Below are 25,207 nucleotides of genomic sequence, written 5' to 3'. Positions count from 1 at the left end.
ACTATGAAACTCCTCAACGGCTGACAGTATTAATACCGTAATTAACCGATTTCATTGTGTGCGTGTTCACGCATAACTTCAATATTACTTTTTCTTAGTTTTCTTCTAGGTTCTATAAAAAATTAATTGACATCTGATGACAGTCTTTGGAACTAGGCCATGAAACTTCTCAACAGCTGATAATATTAATACCGTGTGCATGTTCACATATAATTTCATAACACGTACACTTATTGCATATATTTGTTCACGTACCTGCCGTAGACTCCGACCTATTTTATAGGAAGTTAGTGTCCTGCCTCTAGTTCAGGTATCTAATTAAACTATTGGGGTAAGGAAAAAATTTTAAAAATTAAAAGAAAAATAACAGACTTTAGAAACGCATAGAAAGCAGAAAATAAAAACTTAAAAAGAATACTGACTGACTTGAAGGAAAGCTCTAAAAAAAAACAGAAAGTGATTCATTATTATCGTTTATAAAAATTTTTAAAGTGTGTGCAAAGCCAAACAAATTAATACCTAATATAAAATCAGTTTGGATGATAATTTCTTCGGCTTTTAACACTCTGCTTTTAAGCACATTATTATTATTATTATTATTATTATTATTATTATTATTATTATTATTATTATTATTATTATTATTGTTTTTTTCTCGTTTTTAGCGTTTTTATTATTTTGTGTTTCTTAATGCTTTTACTGAAGTCCGTTATTTTTTATTCTTTATAACATGGTAAAAAAAGGAACTAAAAAAAAACAATCACTGTAAAAACTGACTCTTGAAGTTTATTCTCACTTTTCAAAGATGCAATGTCAAAATAAAATAATTTCTTCTTATTTATTCCTAATATGTAACCTTTTCTCAGTGAAACAAGGAAAATAATAATAAAAGGTTGTAATCTAAACGTCACTCCATATTGCGACAAAGTATACATGAACATCAATTTCAACTTCATTTTAAAACATGAAGTACTTCTGCATACTTAAAAAAGTTTCAAATCATGCATAACCTTAAGAAATTCATTCAGCAGTCTACACTAGTAGAACTGCATAGTACCGTACTACAGTGCTTGAAATGTAGCAATTTACACTGGCTAATGTAAGAAAATCTCGTGACTCGCATATTCCTTATGCGGGATTGCTTCGATACATGGTATTTATAACTCTCACTGTCCAAAAATAAGGTCTTTCTGACGCGAGGCTGTTTCGACTCGGACCCTTTGTCCTCGAACTTCTGTATGCTAGCGGCCATTTTGAGGTAATGTCTATTCTGACTTGGCCACTGTGCCAGGGCACATATTATCAATCTTTATTCAGTATTCATTTATTGCTTTAATTTCACATAAGATTAGGTTTGGCCATTTTATTTCAGGCACTCATCCCATCCAAACCATTTTCTCATCAGTTGTGTCCAGTCACCCTCCACAACGTGTTTTTTTTTTTTTTTTTTTTTTTAATGTCCACATCCCAACTCCCCTCTCGTTTTCCTAACTTTCTGTCCTTTTTCGCTTTCTTGTCCTTCATCCACTGACCAGCCGATAATGTTTCAAGTCGCCACCAACGCAGTTCCCTGTTTGTTTCAGTCCAGTTTAAAATGTTAAATAGTTTTGCCAATCAATAGTAAACGAGGGCGGGCTTGCGTTTAAAAATCTGTAAATGTTTCCGAAAAACGAAAAGAGATTGAACAAACAAGAGTATCCAGAGACGCTAAACGATGAACACACAGAGAAAGGGAATACGTTCATTCTTCTTATTTTAAAGACAATTACAAAGTTCATTGAAGTGAGGAGTGTATTGTTAATAATATAAGACCATAGACAGTGATTACAGGGACTATGATGAAGTAATTAGTTACATAAACGCCTCAGCAGCAGGATTTTGACACGAACATGAATGCATTGTGAATGTTTTCTGAGTTGTGCTAAGTGTGAGTGATTTGTGCATTGAATGGAATATACCTTTCATAATAGGACGGCCAAGGACTGTGAAAAGGGAAAGTATGACAACTATGAAATAAGAAAACAAAGTATTTGGACTATTTCATTAATTCAAATTTACTTTAAAGGAAAAGAATAACATTTTAAAATCTTATTATGCACATACTAGCTCATTTTTGTTCCTATTGATATACAAAATTTTAGCAGTATTTTTTATTTATAATGTTTTTTTTAGCATATGATTTTTTTTATATATAAAGTGGCTGACATGAAATTTTTCGCATTTCACTTTTACCTATATTTTGCCCAGTCACACCACTTACTGATGAAACTTTACAGTAAATTTTACGGCGTAGCTAACGTATACTATTGTGCATTCGCCCCTTGTCGGTCTGAGAACTCAGATAGTACTCTTATAAATAACGTAATTGGGGATGTCATGACCGACAAGTTGCGCCCAGGATTTAACATACATTGAACTTTACAGAACGTGAGGCATGGGATCAGACCTGGGTTGCATTTAAATAAAATGGAACGTATGTAAAAGGTAACAGATTGTGATGTCGATGGGGTTGAAAGGGGTGAGAAGGGAGCAACTTTTAGGACAGGTTAACCTACTTGCACTTACTTGTAGATTTGGACGATGCCTTCTTGATGATTCTTCCGATGGGCTGACATCTTTCCATCTCTCCTTTTGGCTGGCTGGTCGTCCAGATAGTCGAAGATTAAGAGTTAGCGAAACCCGGACAGAAAAACCCACTTTACGAAGATCCCAAGTTCAGTCAGAGTCGAAACTACTCTTTAGTGAACAATTCATCTTCGTTAACAGCTATGTAATGTTAGCTGATACAAATGTGCTCTTTAAGACAGAGCAAGGCTAAATTTGTCATAAACTTGAAAATGAATCTCGCGGTTTACATCTTAACTCGTTTCTGATTCCATATCGACTGACCCCTCCAAAAGTCTCTCAATCGTTTTTGTTTAGAGTCCCTTCATGGTTCATATCCTCGGTCATAAACTATATTTTCCGTAGTGATGAAAAAGTGCGTGCTCGTAGATTAACCAAGGTAAGGTGATGGTAGGAATGCGGACGGGGAAGCAATCTGTTGTTTTTATTAATTGAGAAATTACAAGTGAAAGAAGGAAATAACAGACAGCAATAAGACTTCCTAATGAACGGCAAATGAACTTAGAAAAAAAAAAGTCGAAAAGTAATTTAATATAAAATGAATGATTAACCTTTTCATTGTAATGATTTTTAAAATAAAATGTCCCATAGTTCAAAATAAAATATTTTGTCATGTGTCTAAATACACATATCTTCACACCTCTACGAAATATACCAAGCAATTGCAAATGGATAATGCACTACATCGTTGAAATGCAAGAACCCTGGAAAACTCTCGCACTCGAGATGGTTAACTACTGCCAACAGAATTCTTCGATAATACATAGGTACAGCGAACCCTTCTGAGATTCTGAAGACGCTTGCTACATTTGTCGTAAAGGTATATGCTCCTACTTGGTTCGATATTAAGTTAAAATCGCATTTTGAGGAGGGGCCGAAGCATCTCTTGAGTCTATTCGCTCAGTTTCGGTATCTTAGTGAAGAACTAAAGAAAATAGTAGACCCAGTTATTCAAAGAAATGGATTTTTTGGTTATCCTGAAAACATCCTTGTTTCCATAGTTAAAGGCGAATGAAGACATATTCGAGAACTTGCGTTGAGAAGAATTCTGAAGGCCAGGGCAGAAGGAAAGAAGGAGCACATTCGCAAGTTCAAGGTCCCTCCAATGAATCCTAGCGCTACGGACTACATCGATTTAGTCAACTGGAACGAGTGCGAGGTGACCGAGCCACCTATAACAAGAAACATACCAAGCAGTGAGATTAATAGGATGTTGAAAGGGGAAATTCCTCTCGAGGTTGATCAACTGGACATCATCAACATTCCTTGCCACACACAGTCTGTAGAAAGGATTGTCAAGCTTGTCACTGAAGCCTCCAGTGTTGTTTGTGGGCCTGACAACAGACGGATTTATCAGAGCGAGGCTGGAGAGCAGAAAAAGACTACCGAAACTGGAGACAAAACAGGACTTCTTCAAATCGTAGAAAGAAACATTCCCAGATGGTAGGGTGGTTGGGTTGCGAATGGATGGAACTAGCATGCAGCCACCTCCTCGTGGTTAGTTCTGGGTTATGGAAGGATATGCAAAGGATACTGTGCACTTGCAGAAATGCAAAATACAATTATACTTTACCTCCTGAAGTAAGCAAAGAGCTGCTAAACAAATATTATTTTTATGAGCATTCTGAACAATGCACAAGTATGAATTTTTAATAGAAAGTACGGTTTCCCGCCACAACCGTCTCAAAAGCGAGAAATATTCAGAATGAGTAAGCATTTTTAATGGCAGTATAATGACGAACATAACGATGTACGAAACATTTATATATCTTCAAAAATTACCACGATAAATGAAAAAAAAAAAAAAGGCTAAATTTGAATACTCTGAAGGGAGCACCAACTTTGCCCCAGGAGGGAGATCAAAACATTAACGAAATGGACTGAAAATTTGCACAATTGTTCCTGAGATCATTTGGCAACTTTTCCGCACTAGCCCCATATAGATTTCGAAAAAAGTGAAAAAATCATTTTTTCGTTCCACACTAACAGAGAAGGTGGGAGTGTAAACAACAACAAAAACTATTTTAATTTTGGTGGACAAGTACTCAAATGAGTAGTGCTGTCCTTACTACTTTTGGTACCAACTTTGCGCATACAAGTCTTGTACTTAAAGCAGGGATTTATTTGTAGCCAGGGAAGCTTGGGAATTTCCCCCCTTCTAAGTTTTGGTTTCCTTGTCTTTAAGTTTAATTCAATCTTCTCAGCCTGGGAGGATATTTACTACCTTTCTTAGGCTATACAATCTGTTTTAAAGTACAATAATTCAACTCCATATTTTAGTAACAATCCTTTACTTTTTTAGTATGTTTATTGTCGCGAGCTACAGGGCATTTTTTAAGCTACCTTTTTGTATCCTAATGGATACCCAGTCCCAGCATTTGGATACCCAGGCCCAGCAGTTTTGATATACAGTGCACTTCATAAATCTTTAAATTACTGGAAGAGTACTTGAACAATAAATTACTTGAATTAGTGTAAATTTAAAATTACTTCAATGTACTTTAGTTTTGTGACTACATGTTTTAGCTTGTATTCTGTGGATAGCTATAAAATTGGAGAGCTTCATTCTTGAAATTTCAGCTATTCCTCTTTCCTTCGTTTCACGTATTCATTTGTCCACCTCTAGATGTTCACTTTCATTCTACTCTAATACAGAGAAAGTTAATAGATCGACTAAAGAGGCAGAAAGGTTGAAGCCGAACTCTCACATCAGTAACGATACAAATGACGTTTGGATTATACACCTTTCGAATAGTCTCTGAGAGAAAATAACAGAATAAAACAACTTGCTATTTGGATATTTAATTTTTATGAAATGGAATTTTTACTTATCCTTAGCTTACAATACTGTTTTGGTTCGTTACAATTAAGACTCATTATTTCTCATAAAATATTGAGAATAGAACATTTACAACACTTTTGGGGGACACTTTGCGTTGGAACGATAACCACTTAGATCAAAATCGGCAATATATAGAGCAAGAAGGAGCCAACGCTGATGGCTTTTTACTGAAAATCTCTCATTCCAAGTGATTAATGTAGCTACGACATGAGAGATTAAAAAGCCGGATCGTCGGCTATCTATAAGGTAGGCCCACGTGTAACAACATATTTGAGGCTAAGCTAACCTGCCTATTGAAAAGGAGGTTATTGTCAAGTATCGAATAAGAGGGAGGAAGTAGAGCGACAGAATTAGTTACGCTTGTCATCTTCGTTTTGCTTTGGTGCTTCTATGTTTTCTGGAGACAATTGAATATCTGGTTTCCTAGCATCTATTTCCGTTTTATTGAGAAGAGTCAATCACAGACAATTTTTCCTTTAAAGTCAGATTGTCTTTTACTCTTTACCATAACGTGATTGTTTCACACATCCTACCATCACACCGAATTACTATGCACTATATTGTTGATATTCATTTGATGCGATGCATATTAGGTTATAAACTTTGATAAAGTAATTTTGATTTTTTGCTTAGGTTGGGTCATATTGAGTGCATACATAATTTTCAAGTTGTTATTTTAGAAGCCTGTTGAGACTAACTTTCAGCTAATCCTGAGCTACGCTCTTACATTCGTATTGGTTCGTTTTCCAGAAATTCTCAATTCTCATTATCGCCGAATTCCAGTCTTCTCAAAGATTGTTCTCTTTAACCAAATCTGTTTTATCCTGTCCTAACATTTCCTGGCAATCAAACATGTCGTGTCTGTTATGGGCAATATCGGTAATTGATATTTGTTCACGCATTGTTTCTGACGCAATTAATAAACGGCACAAACTTGTAATAAGAAAGTAAGGGATTGTCCATTAAGTACAAAGCGCTTTTTTTAACATCTTTTTAACCAATTTGTTGCACAGTTACCTTCAGTGGCGAATTTACGCCCGGGGGAAGGGCTGAGATCCTCCAAAATTTTAGGATTTCTATAGAAAACGAATCAAATGTTACTCATGATCTTCAAGCTCCTCCCCTTAAAATTAAAAATTTCTAAGCTCCTCCCCTTAAAATTAAAAATTTCTAAACACAAAGTATTCCTAAAGAGAAGCCCCTACTAATTTTTTTTCTAAATCTGTCGCTGGTTACCTTTTTTCCCTCATACTCAGATGTTAGAATCTCTAATACTCAGATTATAATCACTGTCCATTTTCCCATTTTTTCTTCAGTGCGAGTTTTTCTTAAATATTGCCAGAAAATTTTCCTTTTCTTTAGTAATTTTACGATCAGTGAGATGCCACAAAATGATTGAAAGTTTGTGACAGTTAAATTGTTAAAAAAAAAGTCCCTTATGTCACAAAGCGTAACAAATCGTAAACCTTTCTCATGCTCTGTAGCGTTACATAATTAATGGATTGTCCTAATAGTATCTAATACTGAAATCTGCAATACACCGCATGCATTCTATTTTCATAGGAAAAGTAGGGTCACATACAATGCTCCTGTATTGATTGCGATGTGTTGAATCAGAAATGAAACGGTTAGCAGGAGTCTGACAAATACGTCATTTTGTATGTCATTATTTCAAAAGTGTACATTATACAAAAATGCACTTTAAAAACTCTGATATGTATGTCAAGGGCCTTTTTATACCTGGATACCCAGTAGCGATTTCTTAAAAAATGCACTGGCGAGCTATGTGGTCTTGTTTATAGAATTCTTTCCCGAAGAAAAATCTTGCAGCTGATACCACTGCTTATCGTACTTTATCTGAGTAGCATGGTAATAATAATAATAATAAAAACATTTTCAGTTATCTGTGAGCAGTCACTGCAGTTGTGAATTGGTAGTTTCTTCGTTGAGAAGCACCTTAAATAGAACATAAGGAAATGGATATTAGACTATATTTTAATGAAGGAAAAGCTCCTAACGATTAAAAGGCAAATAATTCCGGTACACAAAGTAAGAGGCTTTCGTGTTAATTGTGAATGAAATTCGTGTTAAAAAGACAACTGTGATATTTAGAACTGCCTATGTTATTGCCCAAAATCGTCTGTCGTTTACCGTGCATCTTATTAAATAGTCAGAAATAAATGGAATGAACCTCGAATAAGTTCTCTACTCTAATGTTACGTGTTCAAATATTATTTTTTGTAGCTACAGAAATGAACGAAAAATGATCCAGTATCTTGCGAATTCCGATGAACCCTTCACGCTAATGATGGAGGAATCCTCTACTGTGTCTCATAAATCTGTTCTCATTGTGTATATCCGTAATGTAGTTATCCAGGTGTATAGCAATATATATTTTAGGTTTATTTGAGTTCTAGGTAACAACAGGCAGAGAGGTTTGTGATTCCATAGTTAAAATATGTGAAAGTATGAATCTTTCCCAAAGTATATTACGGGGAAGACTTATAGCAGTTTGTATTGATGGCGCAAATAACATGCAAGGCGAAATAAATGGTGCTGTTTCTTTACTCCAGCGAGAATTAAACACCAATTTATTTGTGTTTTACTGCATGAGTCATAAGCTGGAACTGGCTGTTCACAACGTTACAAATACGATTTCAGATATGGTTCATTTTCAAAGCCTTGTAGAGCGATTGCACAGTGTTTACTCAATGTCCCCGAAGAACAGGGGAGAAATCGAATTGATATCAGGAGAACTAAGTATTCGCTTCTATAATATGACTAAACTTTTTGATGTACGGTGGTTAGGCTCTTCATACCGTTCAGTAGAAGCATTGCGGAAGTCCTACCCTGCGCTAGTGGAACACTTTGGAGAAATTTCTACAAATTTGCAGAGAAGCTTTCAACAGCGTGCAATATTTCCAGATCTGTACGTAGAACTCACTAAGTGGAATTTTGTTTATGAAATGTCCATGATCACAGATGCGCTAGAACCTCTACATATCCTTAGCCTGTTTCTACAAGAAAGGTCTGCATCCCTTTTAAAGGTAATAAGCAAAATTGAAACACTGTAAATGTTATGGAAGCGTTGAAATAAAAGTTTGAAGAAACTGTTAGCCTGTTTCTACAAGAAAGGTCTGCATCCCTTTTAAAGGTAATAAGCAAAATTGAAAAACTGTAAATGTTATGGAAGCTTTGAAATAAAAGTTTGAAGAAACTAGTCAGTTTTGTGGAGTCTCACTGGCAAAACCCTTAGAGAATTCTCTTGAGAAATATCAGAAAATAAGATTGCAAGGGTCTAGCACATAAGATACGCTCGAAACGTTCAGTGGGGCCGAGGTTTTTCTACAATCCAATTGGCGAGAAGAATTGTCTGCAAAAATGTTAAACGGCGACAAAGAATTAATGCAAATTTCAAAAATAAAATAAAAAATAAAAATAAAAAAATTAAAATTTTCCTCTGATGATTCAGCGAAAATTCTGCATGGATTTCTAGAGCATAAGGTGAAACCTAATATTGGCCTAAATCTACAAAATCTTAACATGGAAGTCAGTGTTCTTCCAGTTTCTTCTGCAGAGTGTGAGAGAGGCTTTTCCAGCTTAAACTTCCAGCATACTGATACTAGAAACCATTTATCTGTAAAAACCTTCGAATTTATTATTTTCATGAACGTTAATGAACCAGATATTACCTCGTTCAATGCAGAAAAGTATCCCATCAGCTGCATAAAAAATGGACATCATGACATCATGCTACTACCAACAAACCAACTGGTGAAAAGACGGTATCCAATGTAAAAGAACCTCGTATTGCTAAAGTGAGGTACGGTGTGAAAGTATTGTTAATTTCTAAAGACAGTGTTAGATAACACCGTAGTTCATGCTTCAGCTTAACCCTTTCTTTGTTCAATTCTAGATTCATTTTAATGCCAGTATGTTTTGTTGGCCAAAAGTTTACTTTCAGCAGAACATTGATAGGTGCACACACCCCTGAATCTAATTTTATTAAGTACAAGGAGCAAAATAGTACTAAAACTTATTTATGATAATGAGCAATGTCATTTAGTAGCGTCTTTCCCCTTCTATTTAATAAAATTAGGCTCAAGTATATGTGCACCTATCGCTGTTCTGCCCAAAGTAAACTCTTACCTTTTGTTGTATTTATTGTTCGGGCGGGGAATTTGGTCTTTAAGGACCAAATTAGAACAAACTAAAGAATTACTTGTCATAGCAAAACCGTTTTATGTAGGAGTGTGACACTTGTTATGAGAAGGTGTGCAGATTGCAATGCAACTATAGGGCTTTTACTGAGTGCTCTATACTTGGCCTCAGAAGTATGACAAAAAGTAGTACGGTAACTAACGCATGCAATATAATCTACCTAACCATATCTTATCTAACGTACCTATCCGTATTTACTATAAAATTGTTTTTTAAAAAGTTTAAAAAATGATAAACTTAGGGGTCTCCTATCAAACTAGTACTATAATTTCAAAGTAGATAGATTTAAAAATAACGTTGTCCCAACCTCACTTTAAATTTATTCTGTTATATGGAACACAATCTTGCATAAATATTCCCCCCTTCTACAAAATCCACAAATAAATCACTGATTTAAAGGTTATCGGCTTGCGCAAAAGTGCCGTAACTTGATTTTATTACTTATAATGTAAGTTTAATATAGCTTGGTCAACTTCTATTATTTCCAACCGTCTATGTTGGGCAGTACCCGAAGTATCTTTAAGGGTTGCGATATGGGACCCTCCCCATGCGTTATATACGAAATGTATGTAGTAGAAAGGGAAGAAATGCAAATACTTTGTTTCCGTTATCCTTCGATTAGCGTTGCCGACTTCAAATTGATATTTAAGAAACGCCTGCATATTAGAAAAGAACGGAGAGTATCCAATTGAATATGAGTTAATTGTTGTTATTACTATAATACATGATAGCGTAGTAATAATATTCTCGGTTCATGTTCATTTTGTAACCTGTTTTCGCTACTTCGACAATGTGTTCGTGATTTATATAGCAAAATAGCGTCTTTATATTTCCCTAACACACTTTTTGAATTGCAGAGAAGTGTCTGTGTGAATTGTTCACAAGGGAATGAATGGTAGAAAGAGTCCCAAAAGTAAAGTTTATCCAGCGAAGAGTTTCCGGGTGCTCAGAAATTAGTATGTACATATGTGTGAGTGGGTGGTCATTTTCATTTATTTACTTATTTTGTGCAGCATGTATCTATAAAATCCCACCTAGTAAACACATTTTATTTTTATCTTACAAGTAACTTTCGAGAAGATGCCTGGTAAGTGTTCTTTCCAAGAATTATGGTTAACAGATGAGGCCAACGGAAATCTTGCAAAATGGCTGCGTGCCTTTCCAGATGAAAAATCTTCAGCGTTTTGCATATTCTGCAAATTGAAATTCGATGTTACAATGAGTTCAGTGCTGTTAAATTTTATGCAGAAGGAAACAAACACAGAACAGGAGTCATTGCTAATAAGAATGCACACAACTATTCCGTTGAAGAAAATTCACAGTGTTCCGGGAAAGCAGAATACAGATAAAGCAGAACTTAATGAAGGTTCACATGTTGTTCTGCCTGCATGTTCATACACAGCTGCTACTCCGAGGAATATGGATTATTTTTTAATAAAAGATGATAGTATATGGGCACTATATAAAGTGATGTGTCATGCGTCAACTAGATCATTCAGTGATGCGAGTGATTTACTTGCGTTAATGTTTCCCGATAGCGTTATAGCTCAAAAGTTTAAGATACAATAAGATAAATTTGGCTACGTTGTAACGTTCGGCCTTGGGCCGTATTTCCAGAACATTTTGATTCAACAAATACGTGCATGTGCTTTGTACTTTATATCATTAGACAAAAGGTTGAACAAGACTGTGCAAAAAGGCCAAATGAGCATGATGGTTTGCTATAGAGATTTAAGTGCAGACGAAGTCACAACTCGATACTTGACGTCAGTCTTTTTAGGTCATAGTACTGCCAGTGACTTAGTAAGTGCATTTACAAGTAGTTTGTGTGAATTAGGACTATCTGTTAATAAAGTAATTCAAATATCTGTTGACGGTCCAAATGTAAATTTGAAGTTCGTAAGTGATTTCGGAAAGTTCATGAAAGATGAAAGTACAGATGCAGATGTAAAAGAACTTATTGTCATTGGTACTTGTTCCCTTCATAAGGTACATGGCTCCTATAAAACTGCGCATATGAAGTCTGAGTGGAAAATCAATAATTTTTTACGAAGTGTTTATTATTTCTTCAAAGATCTACCCTCTAAACGTGCAGATTTTGTACGTATCACAGATTCTTCTGTATTCCCGTTAAAAATGTGTTCTATTAGGTGGATCGAAAATTCACAGAAAATTGGAAGAGTGATCGAGATGTTGCCTTTATTGAAGAAATATGTCAGTCAAGTGTCTTCAAAACCTCCGGACACACAAAAATTTCCATGTTCTACAGAAAGTTTTAGCGGACGACCTGTTACAAGCGAAACTTTCATTCCTCTAGTCAGTAGCATTAGAATTAGAACACTAGCTGACAGATTTTCAATCGCACACGCCTCTTTTACCATTCATGTTTGACGAACTGTATTCTTTGGTCCGCAGTGTTGGTAATCGCTTCTAGAAAAAGAGTGTAATGTCTTCTGTTGAAACAGTCAAGCAAGTGATAGCTGCAGATGTGTCAATGACAGAGAATCTTCTGGATGTTAGATCAGTGGACATTGGCTTAGATGCAACAGCAGCATGCAATGAAATACAAGAACTTGGAATTCTTTCTTTCAGAAAAGATTGCAGAATTTTTCTCGTTTCTTTTGTATATCATTAGTTAATCAGGTTGTGGTGAGAGGATCATTATGCTTTTTTCCGTATGTGATGACAAATAGTTCTTTGAGAGAATCACGTATTACTAGTGCTTTAGAACTGATCTCGAAAAGCCATGTAGATGACGTCAAAGCAGGTGAAATTAAGAAAAGTTATTTATCTGTATGAAAAGCCACATTTACAAGAAGTATTTCAGTCGTTTAATCGGAAGAAGGACAGGTTAGATGTATTTCTTATGAAAATTTTCAGTCATGATAAAAAACTTGTAGAATTTTCTACACATATACTTACAATGGTCTATGGAAGTAGTACAGCAGAAAGAGGGTTTTCTGTTAACAGAAAGTGTTCAGTGAAGAACCTCTCTACACATTCTCTGATTTCCCAATGTTCCGTATATTGTGCCGTATTATCCATTGGAGAATTACATAAGGTATTGGTGCCAAAGTCTATGATCATGGCTGTGAGAAATGCATCGTTGAAACGAATGGAAGCTTTGAAACAAAAATGAGATGAGGAACACGAAAGTCAGAACAAAATCAAGATGGAAGCAGAATACCTTAAAGAAATGTAGAAGAAGAAAAGGAGGTTGTTACAACAGACCGAAGAGGAAGTTTACGCACTTCAGATGGAGATCCAAAAAGCTCAAAACAGGGTAGAACAATATTAGCCAATTTAAGAGAGAGACAGAATCCACCAGTACAATGCTTACAATCAGTGTGACAATTTTAAAAGATTGCTAAAGATTTGTCAATATACGTATGTACATCATGTGTATTTAGATATGTAATTTCAAGATTAGTGGATTTGTGAGTGTTTGCTGTTGGTTAGTTATCGAACAAAACAGATTATATACAGTGACTATACTGAAAGTGATATGAGAAAACACTAAGCTTTTATACTTATTCTGACCGTACCATGAGAGTTGTCACGTGGGTTAAGTACAGTCGAAGAAATGACTATCAGTTCGGGAACTGTACTAGGAAATAGGAAAATGCGTGTATAAGACAACGACTTGAAAACAAAGAGAATATACATATATATATATATATATATATATATATATATATTATGTTTTATATTTTCTTCATATAGAATAATATCTATCTATCTTGTTTATATAGTTCCGCTTTAAGATACTAGAGGATTCGACCTTAGTACAACAGAGTTCCTACTGATCTGGAGAAATCTATTTCCCTGACTTCTCCCTGACCTTTGGTAGGAAATTCCCTGACTTTCGTGACGTTGATATATAAATAAGGAATAAATAACGGTGAATATTTATATATGATAACATTTATTCTATAGAAACAAACAGTAATCAATTCCTCATACGTACACTCATGTTAAAAATTATTGTTGCATGTCTACAAATATGTTGTTGTAGGAATATAATTTGATAACGAATTCGTCCAGCATTTCTTACAATGTTAGTATGTGTATACTCGGCAAAGACATGTACGTGGCAAATTTCATGTCAAAAGAGCAGTAAATAAGAACAATAAAACGAAAAAAAAATTTCTTGTCCATTCAGCATTTTTTTTTTTACTCATTCTAATTTCCGTATTTATAATTCTTTTCCCATGAAATTTACCACAAATACATTTTCTGATTATATACATAGTATCAGTATTAAAAGTACCCTGCAAAATCATTATCAAATTATATTCTTACAAGAAGGCATTTATAGATATGCGACAATCATTTTGGACATGAGTGTACATTCCACTTACCTCCCATAACTCTGAGTAATGTCCCATATAATGGCTGGCTAAGCTGAAATTGGTATACAATTAATGTCAGAAAAAATATATTTTATAAAATTCCCCTGATTTCCAGTCTTTTTCCCTGAGTTTCTCTGAACTGCGCCGTTTTCCCTGACTTCTCTGACTAGTAGGAACCCTGCACAACTTTACACTTTTTAAAGATCTTAATGAAGATCTTTCAGACCTCTTTTTTGGGGTTTCTACCTAACCTAACTCGACCTCTCAAACCCTAGTAATAACTGATCTAGCTAGAATCCTTTTTGTGAGAGTCTGTGGTTGGACTGTTTATGAACAGGTTTAAGCCAGGTGTTGGATAATTAAGGATGACACCTTTGATATTTAAATTGGTTCACACCAGTGGCGGCGGTTGGACGTTAAAAGTAGGGGGGGGGGGCAAGACATGATCTGAATATTTGATATCAATGTTAGTTTTCCTGGTTGCTTGTAACACTTTGTTTGACGAAAGGTTGTATAACTATTAGGATATTGTCTTTTACGGTTAAAATACCGTATATCTTGTTTCATATTTTATTAAGTAAATTGACAAGAGCAACTCAAGTAGATACTAGCCCTTTGTACTCTTAAACAACAAAGGTGTAAGAAGAGATTTGATTCCTTGCTCAAGAATATCTGTCTGGAAAATTGTGTGATCAGATTTGGGGCCTATTTAATAACAAATTTGCAAAACAAATAAACAGAAAGGATAATATTAATCAAATAATTATAGTAATGAATAATGAGGCCTGTTTTGCAAAAGTTATATTGAAACTGGAAATTAATGAACAACTTATATTTTTAATTCCACGCATGCTATTATATGTGTTATTACTCTTAGGATGACAGTGAATACTACAAGCGTATGCTACGACATTTAAAGAAATACTTTTGCAGCTTCCCGAAACATGTTCACTGCCATTAAGTACAGTTTTCACTTTCTTGGAATATATCAAAACTCAGCAATACTTAAGAGTCACTCCACATTTCAGTTATACAAAATAATCCTAAAACCTAGAATTATGCTGAATTTAATTGTATATACAAAACTGTATATGTACACCTTAAACTCCTATATTACACTGCAAAACTAATATTCCTTACTGAGCTCCTTCGTGGCTAAGGGGTTAGCGTACACGCCTTTGACATGGGAGGCCCGGGCTCGATTCCCGAGGTTAGTTCACGTGGTTCTGACTCCGCTGAACAGGATGTTAAACTAAAAAAAAATCAAATCAAAATATTCCTTATTATTAGAAAGAAGAAAATACAGTTTAGGAACTGTTGATTTTTGTGCAATTAAAGAATAACTTGTGAAGGACTTCTTTTCTTGCGAAATGTTATCTCAGTTAGTTCCAGAGCGGCTGACTAACATATCGAGCCCTTGCAAGAAGAAATTAAAGTATTGTGGTGCTCCAATAGATTAATTTTTGGCCATTTTTAGTGGCAGTCCAAACGCAATTCCTGTAGCTTTCTTAATTCCACGGGAAGACAACCAATACGTACTCATGGAAGACAAATATTTTATGGTACCATTTTTATTCAATGAACCAATAATACATACAAAACTTTATATTTCCAAATGAAACTATATACATTAATTGGTAATTTCAAAATAGTGGGGGGCAACTGCCCCCCTGTCCCCCCTAATCGCCGCCCATGGTTCACACTATAGCTTGGAAAAGACCGCTTCCTGGTGGAACATGGAGAACTCGAAGTATAGCTTTAGATAATTCTTATATTCTAAATAAAGACAAACTAAGGCATGTACACTAGGAGCTAATTTCTATATTTTAGGAAATTACGATTAAATATTTCATAGAAAGTCCTTTCTTGAGGCAGAGGAGAGCAAATAGAGCAGAAATCATCACGTAGAGGTCTTTATAGACCTTAAGAAATCCCTTATTATTATTATTATTATTATTATTATTATTATATTATTATTATTGAAAAAAAGTATTTTTGTTAAGAGGGAATATCGTGTGTGTGTGATTCAGGAATTGAGTCTGGACTAGCAGTTAAGTAAGAATTCCCTAGGTTCTTGCTCATTTCGGTGATTTATGTTCACCTTCTGCTTTAAAATGGTGTTTGAGTGATTTACTTTGTTATCTTAATTTTATTTTAATTCCAGAATTGTTACCTTTGTGAACATTGTTTTTTATCATTCTTCCGTGTACGAGTTAATCCGACTATGGACAAAAATAATCACGTAACTACTATGGAGCATTGTTGTTTCACATTTTCTGAAAAGTATTTTTATGACATTTTGTTTAAATGTTATCCTGTAAAGTTTTAGTTGCTTACAGAAAAGACAGTAATTTCACTATGTAAAGAAGCTTTATATTTTTAAACAATGACGATGAAAACGGTCAAAATTTGCAACAGTGCTTTCACTATTATTCTAAAATTGTAATTGTTGAAATATTCAATTTTTTCTCTGCTTTTATATAGTCAAAATAATATTAATCCAAAATATATTATTCCTATAGATGCACTGAGAATAAAAAAATACATTAAAAACATGGAATTGTAGCTTTCTCAAACTTACAAAAAGTACTGTTATTTTTTTGTAGTGGAAAGGTAATGAATAAAACTCATTTTTCGTTCTTATACGATGGCGAAAGTAGAGCAAAAATATTTTGCCGGTAAAGAAAGCATTGCAGTGCACTTTTCGGACTTCATGCACTTTCTTCGGGTAGGCACTTACAACAAACTTTTTTGCTGCACTGCAAACAAATCGATACCCCACATGCCGCTAACATGAATATCTTGTTTTCCGCTTCAGGCGTGGTGGACAGAAGGCATGTTTTTCTCTTCTTAAACTCCTCGTACGGGATGGTGGGAAGCTCACTTTCAATCTGCAGCTCTTGATTGAAAATTTCGGCTCTCGTGGCAGATGTCCGATAAACAATATACGTTCCATGTGAGGCCTAATAAAACCTTTTGCCAACGTTTTTCATGAAATCAGTCTTGTCATCACTGCGGGCTTAAAGTAGACTTGTTGCAAAACATGCATTGGTACCACACGCAACATCCACCAGCATAAAGAAAATTGCCAATGGCCATCGTCTTGTTCGACGACCTGACGTGCAATTTGGACATTTCTGGTCAAGAGTATCCACCTCGCCTTTAGTCATGTTATGAAACATGCTTATTTCAGGTTTTCCAGTCTCTGGGTCATTATTTGATTTGTCGTGCACAGATGAAATAAGTATTACAACTTTTGCTTTTGGGCACACACGAAACCAACGTCAAGTCTTCTGTAAAACCATAAATTGACGAATTCTCTCCGGTTTATTATTATTATTATTATTATTATTATTATTATTATTAAAGAAACTACAGCGGAATCCCCTGTTTATTTTGTTTCAGGGTGCCGATATGTGTAAGACCCGTGTTTGAAAGTTTGTTCAGTATCTCAATCGATAAATTCCAGTTATCAGCAGTTACATTTCTTCGTGTGCTCACACTAGGGTTCATCAACCTTATCACTGCCTCTGAAGGAATACTTAGTGCCTTTCCATTATCTGAAAGCTTCTATCTATCACTTCCTTTGCCAGTATAAATATAGGCATTATACAAGTAATTGGTTCGCGCATCACACACTGAACCTTCAATCTATATGTATAGCAGGCTTTTAGACATATACATTCTAAAGGAACACTTGGCACGGAACGGTACTAGCATTTCATCCACACACACAGTTGCGCCTAACGAGTAGCGAAGATACTGTTCTCTATAAATCTTTCAAATATTTTGGATATTGTTGTTGCCCCGTCATTTTTCTTTCTTTCCTTATGATCATCCGGACTGTCAAACCGTAAAAGAGAGAGTAAAAACAAAAACCTTTCTTTAGACATAGTACATCGAAATATATCTTTGCCCGTCTCATCAGTTGCATAGAAAAGAATTTAATCAATAATAATCGGGTTGAACAGCAATTCTCACACTTCCACAACATCTGGGTTTTCTCCTAAACTTTTTTGCAATCGGCCGCAATCCAGAGCAGCTACAAAATATTAGGTTTTCTTGTTTTTACGTTGGCTGGTGGCTGCTGCTTCCTCCATCTCAACACTTTTTTTTTTTTTTTTTTTTTTTCGAAGTAACCTGCCATTTCACCATCTTTAACTTCCCCATCGTCCTTGAAATCATACTCTTCTTCTGAATCTGTGTCATGTTCACTAACAAGTCACAATCAGGCTCAAGATCACTGTCCGAAAACTGTTCTCTAAGGAGTTCATCAATTCGTTGTGTAAATCAGGATCAGTAGGATCAGTAGAGAAAAAACTGAATTCACTTAAAAAAAAATAAAAATAAAATAAAAAGTAAATTTTAACATATCCCGCATAGTAGAACATAGTAGAACAGTCGAACAGTGTCGGAACAATGGTTTGGTGGTAGGATAGGGCACTGATTAGTCTTAGAATTAAACGTTATATTCCTCCACAACCCAGACCATAAAGTTGTTGTGTAAAGTTCAACAAGACAATTTGGCGAGTTTGCCACATCAACGATATAGGCCTAATCTATTAACAAAGTGAGTTGTGACGGTAGTTCCGATCAAAGTTGCTATAAACAAAAATTCGTGGTGGGTGAATTAGCGAGCGACGAATCTTTGTTTAGCATTTATCGTGCGCTACTTAAGCTTGTTGCCATTGACAACGAAAATAATAATAATAATAATAATAATAATAATAATAATAATAATAATAATAGTTGGACAGAATCCTAGATCCATAAAATTGAAGTTTCTGAAAGAAACTGTGGATATAATTCGGGAACAGGTAACAAGTATTCGCACAGAAGAAATGGGTTTGGTGCCAACAGAGATAGTTGTAAATGATAAACCCAAATTGATGTTGAACATGAGCTGCACTTAACAATGGTGGACGGGAAGAGTTGCAGTGCCTTGTCCTCCCAGTCATCTCAGACATGTTACTATGTGGCGCAACTTCGAAAGAAATGAATAGCATTAGTCCAGTGACTCATAAAGAATATACGACCCTTCTACTTTAAAATTTGGGATATCGCCATTACATGCATATATTAGATGTTTCGACGGGGGGTAGCAATCAAAACCTCACTAAAATAAGAACTTCCATGGAAATTGGACTATTCGTTGTCGAGATCTGCTTTTTGGTCACCTAGATTCGTGAAATTACACACTGTGCAAAGGTCAGCTGAATGGCCACCAAGATCACCAGAACTCATCCCAATGGTGAGAAACCAGGCACTTTTCACAGCATGACCAATTTCATGAGAAGCGTGTCAAGAAACTAATAATGATAAAAACCTCTGTGCCGAAATGTGCTTGGGTGTAGAAACGTAGAGTGTAGCGATGTGTAGATGCTAAATGGCGGCACTTTGAGAATCTCAGAGATTGTACTTCATTGTAATTCCTGTATCATTCTGATTTTGACCTCATACAATTATTGCTTTTTAATGATCAAGAACTCATTATACAAGTAAAGGAAACAAGAACTCTTAACTTTATAACTATATATATAGTTTCATCTCGGCCTTTCGAATTATTACTCTTTTCATCCGGAGTGCGGGAACCTTTTGACCGAAGCCCTTGAATACCACAGGATTTCTTCAGTTAGTTCGAGAGTCACTCTTGAGTTGCCCAAGCATCACATCAAATAGTACATTAATGATATCTACGACTAAAAATAAAGACAATTCCCATTACCCGACTTTGATCTGACATTTTGTTCTCGAGTTATAGTTATTTTCACATTTTTTCAACAACTTTTGGGCTGGTCATAGCGCGGGAAGGAAGGATTTCTACACCCAGGTTGGCTTAAACTTTCTTTGTCTTATCTTAGTTTCAGAAATCACCTCACAAACGTAGTTTAGAACACTCTGTATATTTCAATCTACATTATCACCAGATTTTGAACATTACATGAATCAGGTTTTTGTTCCTACATTGTCTTGAGTTTGGTGTGTTCGAACGTGCACGAATAAATCACATTCTAATTGAAATATTTCAGTGCAAGTGGTACATGTAAAAGATTTACCGTCACGTACTTTAGTATGATTCTCGTACCGATATTTGTCTATAAACTGTGTGTTACATACTGAACACCCATACCGGCATCCAGCATGCATTCTTACCTGATGATGTCTCAGTGACGTTTTATAAGCAAATTTTACGTCACAAAGATTACATGAAATGGGTTTATTCCCTGTATGTTGCGTGTAATGTTTTTTCAAAGACTCTTCTGAAGATAAGTTCCTACCACACGTCTTGCAAACGTAATTTGTTTTTTCATTCTCAGCATCATGACGAATGAGATGATTTTTGAAACCCTCTTTAGTTACAAAATATTTGTTGCACCGTTCACACAAATACAGGTGAACTTTGTCTATATTTAAGGGTTCTGCACTTTTGGCCTGTGTTTTTGTTTCTTTGTCTCCGTGGAAAATCCTCATGTGTGTTGCAAGGTCGTTCTCACACGCGTAATTTAAACCACACTGTTTACAGAAATACGTTTTAATTTTAATTTTGGTGTGCGTTTTCGTGTGTTTTTCAAGAGTTGACGCTTCTTTAAACTTTACACCACATATTTCACATATATGACCTTCACAATGATGTAATGATACATGACGACTCAAATTTGATTTTGTATTAAACTTCTTACCGCACTCGTTACAAGAGTATTCTTCCGCACAATTTGAATGATATATACGAAAGTGATCCTCAAGACTAGGCTTGTCACTAAATACTTGGCCACACTGTACACAATCAAATGAACAATCGTTACTATGTAAAGCAAAATGATGATCCAAATCAATTTTCACCAGGAATGTAGCGGGACACCTACTACATTTATATGGCCAATCTTCAATTCCATGTAATTTCTTCAGGTGATCTCGAAGACTAACTACTTTGGACAGCATATATCCGCAAACACTGCACGTAAGTAACTCTTTCTTGTGATTTGTTGTCATATGGAAATTCAGGTTTGCCTCTCTGTTAAAACGTTGCCCACAAAATACACAAAGACGGATAGGTTTTTCTTTAAACTGTTCCTTCGATTCCACTAAATCCGTTTCTCCCAAACTGTTTTCTTTTGTGCTTTTTAAACGAGTCGAGTCATCATCAGACCTAAAAGAAGGAGAAAACAGTACATAAATAAATAAATAAATAAATTCTACTAAAGACAGTAAGGAGGATTATGGGAAGTTTCAATTTCGTCCGGTAGATGTCAACTGCTCTAGGTTCTTATACACACTTTCATAGCGCATATGTTTGTGGTTATAACCTTACTAACATTTTTTTCCGTTTGACCAAAAATATTTCAACTTCGAAAAAATATCTTACCTTTTAACGTAATAAAAAAAAATAACTTCAACACATATTTCGATGTATGGAGTACGTGGATAGTATAACACACACTAATGTTCCCAAGGCTTGATTCTGATGTTGGGAGTGCCCAAATACGTCCTACCACTACCGGGTCCCAGTAGTGACTCACTTGTTATGAGGTGCGGTAGGTTAGACTGTATGATTGATGATGTTATTTGTTGTTGCAGGAGAGGGATGATTTTGGCATATTGTCGTGACAGCAAGATGGTGCTCCACTACATTTTGCGAGAATTGTCAGTGACTTTTTAAACAACACCTACCCCGGGCAATGGACTGGTCATCGGGGAACAGTGGAGTGGCCGCCACGGTCATGAGACCTCACCACTACCGACTTCTTCATATGGGGACATTTGAAGGACAAGGTATATGCAAGGCCCATAAACAGTGTTGCGGAATTGACGGCGCGAATCACCGAGGAATGCAAAAATATTCCCGTTCAGATGTGCCGAGACGCGTGCAGAAGTATGCGTCTCCGACACGTATTGATATTAATGGCCGCCAAGTGGATTTCCAAATGGAGAACAGGGATTTAAATACTGTAAAGCACTCGATTTTTACGTCATTCGTCTATACCTATTACAATTTTGTTTCATGCCATTCTTGTTTATAGTGAAAACGTACTGTATCACTCAAAAGGTGAGTCACTACTTCTGGTACACTTTGTATTAATACTAAAATCATTAATTATACTAGGAATTAAATTCCACTCTCCCAACCGAAACAATCGAGGGGGCATGAACTGTTATGTCTCATACTAATGTCATAAAACTAAATCTACGAAACTAAGGTTTTGTAAGAATATGCACAAACAATGACTGTTTAGTAACAACTGGTTAAATTCAAAAAGTGTTCAACAATAGCAGTAGCAGAATTTTCTTCAGTCAGAATATTCTTTCTTTCCTAATGAACGCCAGAGTATTCCCATAAACTTTGAAAGCAAGTCACAACTTGCATATAAGGAGGTTCCTTTTTAGTGGTTTTTAACAAATTAAAACAACAGTGCTTGAAGTTAATAAACAAAGCTAAATACGGACTATTTCACTGTTCTCTTCGTTAGATGCTAAACCAATTATTATTACGTACAGAAATATTGATATGATGTGGAAGAAACATTCGTTATGGCATGGCCTTCAAGTCGGAATCGATTTGTAGTTCTTTACCGTGAACGCCATATATCGGCGCTGTCTGCACTCCCGACAACTACTGAACAGCACAGAGTAAACAGCTGTCATTAGCCACCGTTGCTCATAAATATGGGTTGACGGATTGACTTCATTAACCCTTGTGTATTACCGTGAAAAATATAGCATAGAAGATGCCGCGAGGTCCCTTTGAGGCCTCAAGTAAAAATAAATAATTATTGGTGTTCTGTGTACAAATTTTATAGATACGTTTCAAAACAATACTTCATTGCATTGCACTCCAACTCTGACTGTCAGCTTCGACATCACTGACATCAAAAAACTTGACGATGTTATCAGATAACAGGCGTAACTACAGCCCAGAATCATCAGCTTATGTAACCTTCTTGGAGTTGTTGTTGGGGGTAACGGGCTTCAGCCGTTTGGAACTAGCCACTTCGTTATTCACAAGATGTTCAAAAATATAAGCATGTTTCAAGATATCTATTGCTTCAAACTGTAACCTGAGGAAGAAAGATACAAAATCAGAAACTATGTAGTATAATGCAAGAAAACTTTTTCTTACTACATACCTAACTTCCTTTATTATGTCAATAATGAAGTAATTTTCAGGAACAATATATTAGTAATTTTTGTATGTATTTAGCATTATATAAAGTACTAATTTTGCTCGTCTGGTAAGAAGAAACAAACAAACAAACAAACTAAAAAAGGGGGAGGCATGATTTATGACTATCATGGGTCCTCAGTGGTGAACAATTATCTTTTACATAAAGACAAACGATATTTTGTGTTCAATATATTAAACATCCACTGGGGAGAAAACATGAACAGACTTTTAAATACTCACGTACATTCAAGAGATGTACTACATTAAATATATATGTGATATCCCAAAAGGACCCCAACGAACTCAACCGTGATAAACGCTCTAGCTATCTATTAAAGAAAAAGACAGAATTCAAAAGGTACATTCGTGAAGTGCCCCCTCGGGATTCGTGTAAAATTGATTCAAATGCAAAGTTCTCCGCGATCCAATGTGTATTGTACTAATTTTATAACACTAAAGGAGAACTCATTTATTATTAGTTAAAAAAAAATCAACTTTCTCTGTGAACCTCGTACAAAGGCAGCTGTGAGAAATTTCTCTTCGCAAACAGACAAAAGTGTATATGTATGTGTGCGTCTTTGCAACGCAAAAAAAAAAAAAAAAAAAAAAATCATTTTGCTTCTACAAATATGGTTATAAAATGTAACCCAAAAAGATCTACTCCCTCTGCATTCTTAACCACAGTGCTTCATGGCTATTTTTAACTATTGCGATATCCAATGCGTTGTGTTGGTGGCTGGAAGCACCTTTGTGAGAAGACACTGCCAACAGTGCATTCGTTCGGAGAGAAGACACGAAAAAGACGAAACATAAAAGATCAACAATGGCTTAGTGCTTCGATCTATTTAATTCGTCAATGAAAAACTTATTATTCTCTGTTTCACATAAAAGGATAGGAAAAAGAAGAAGTTTTTCCCCCACCACGCTCAAGTACAGGTGAATGTTGGTGTTCCGTCTTCCACCATCAGCCCCCGCACACGGAGGTATAGAGTGTATTTAAATATGTCTAGGCCTAAATAATAAATTACAACTTTCATAATAACATTGAGTATTTTAAAACACTTAATGACATTTACCTGCATTAGTGAGTAAGTAGCACATGTGTCATTTTAATGGAAATTTTATTGAACAGTTGTATTGTTTATTTTCCTTCTTTTTTGGCAGTCGGGGTTATGACATAATGTTGGAATGGCAAGGGATGTCAGGGTTGGTAATTGAATTGGTATTTACTGCTTTTATACATGAATTTTATAATATAAAATCGGAAACCAAGTACAATATGTATGGGTAAATTATCAGTGCGTTAAGATAATAACAATAGAACCTGAAATAATAATAATAATAATAATAATAATAATAATACACTTCTTGTTTCCTCTCTTATATACATGTGTTCTTACATTAAAAAGAACCAGAAGAAAAATAACCAAATGTATACACACTGATAATAGTGAATAAATGCGTCTCGCCCCGGGCGCCTCAACTCAGGCAAATGCCCTGGTTTCTATTGATTATTTTTCAATGAAATCATTTTCCTACGGTTTTCTCTTCGTACGTACACCTGATGTGATGGTGACAAAGTATATTTTTTTGTTTGTTGTTTATTAATACGCGGCGATAAATATACGGTAAAGCATCATACATACAAGATTCATCAACATTGGAGTCTTCTGAGTTTATTAAGGGGAAAAATTTGTTATCGTGGACTTAGAAAAACAATCCCAGATTGATTGAAGCCTGACACGAAATAGTAACTGCAGATGCTACGTAATTTGAACAGGCCCATGTCTGAGTCTGTCGTTTCAAGCAAAATTATAATATTGGAGTTTAACCATCACAGTGAATTTGACGCCCCTAAAATTTGGCGCCTTGTGTGGTTGCAATCCTCACCCAGCCCTTTCGTTGGCCTTGAGTTTAGCCAATTGATAATAGAGGAAATTGACTTTTGAATTGTTACTTGACTATTTTAATAAAAACGGAGTTGTCAACAGTCCTGACGACCGTTGA

At 35.4% G+C, this 25,207-nt stretch overlaps 1 protein-coding gene across 2 annotated transcripts in view; it reads right to left on the bottom strand.

Annotated features, from left to right (window-relative positions):
• Positions 1 to 19,924: 19,924 nt before the first annotated feature.
• Positions 19,925 to 25,207, bottom strand: part of LOC145668006 (uncharacterized) — a 76,834-nt gene continuing 71,551 nt past the window's right edge. For both annotated transcript variants that reach the window (XM_081735454.1, XM_081735455.1), the window contains exon 3: positions 19,925 to 21,187. In XM_081735454.1, coding sequence (XP_081591580.1) covers positions 19,987 to 21,187 — 1,201 coding nt within the window. In that variant the 3' untranslated portion in view covers positions 19,925 to 19,986. The remainder of the gene's footprint in view (positions 21,188 to 25,207) is intronic.

The sequence above is a fragment of the Thermobia domestica genome, chromosome 13, assembly GCF_964235325.1.
Source record: "Thermobia domestica chromosome 13, izTheDome1.hap1.1, whole genome shotgun sequence".
NCBI lineage: Eukaryota > Metazoa > Arthropoda > Insecta > Zygentoma > Lepismatidae > Thermobia > Thermobia domestica.
Note: the sequence above shows the minus strand (reverse complement) of the source record. Positions and strands in the feature narration are given on the sequence as shown.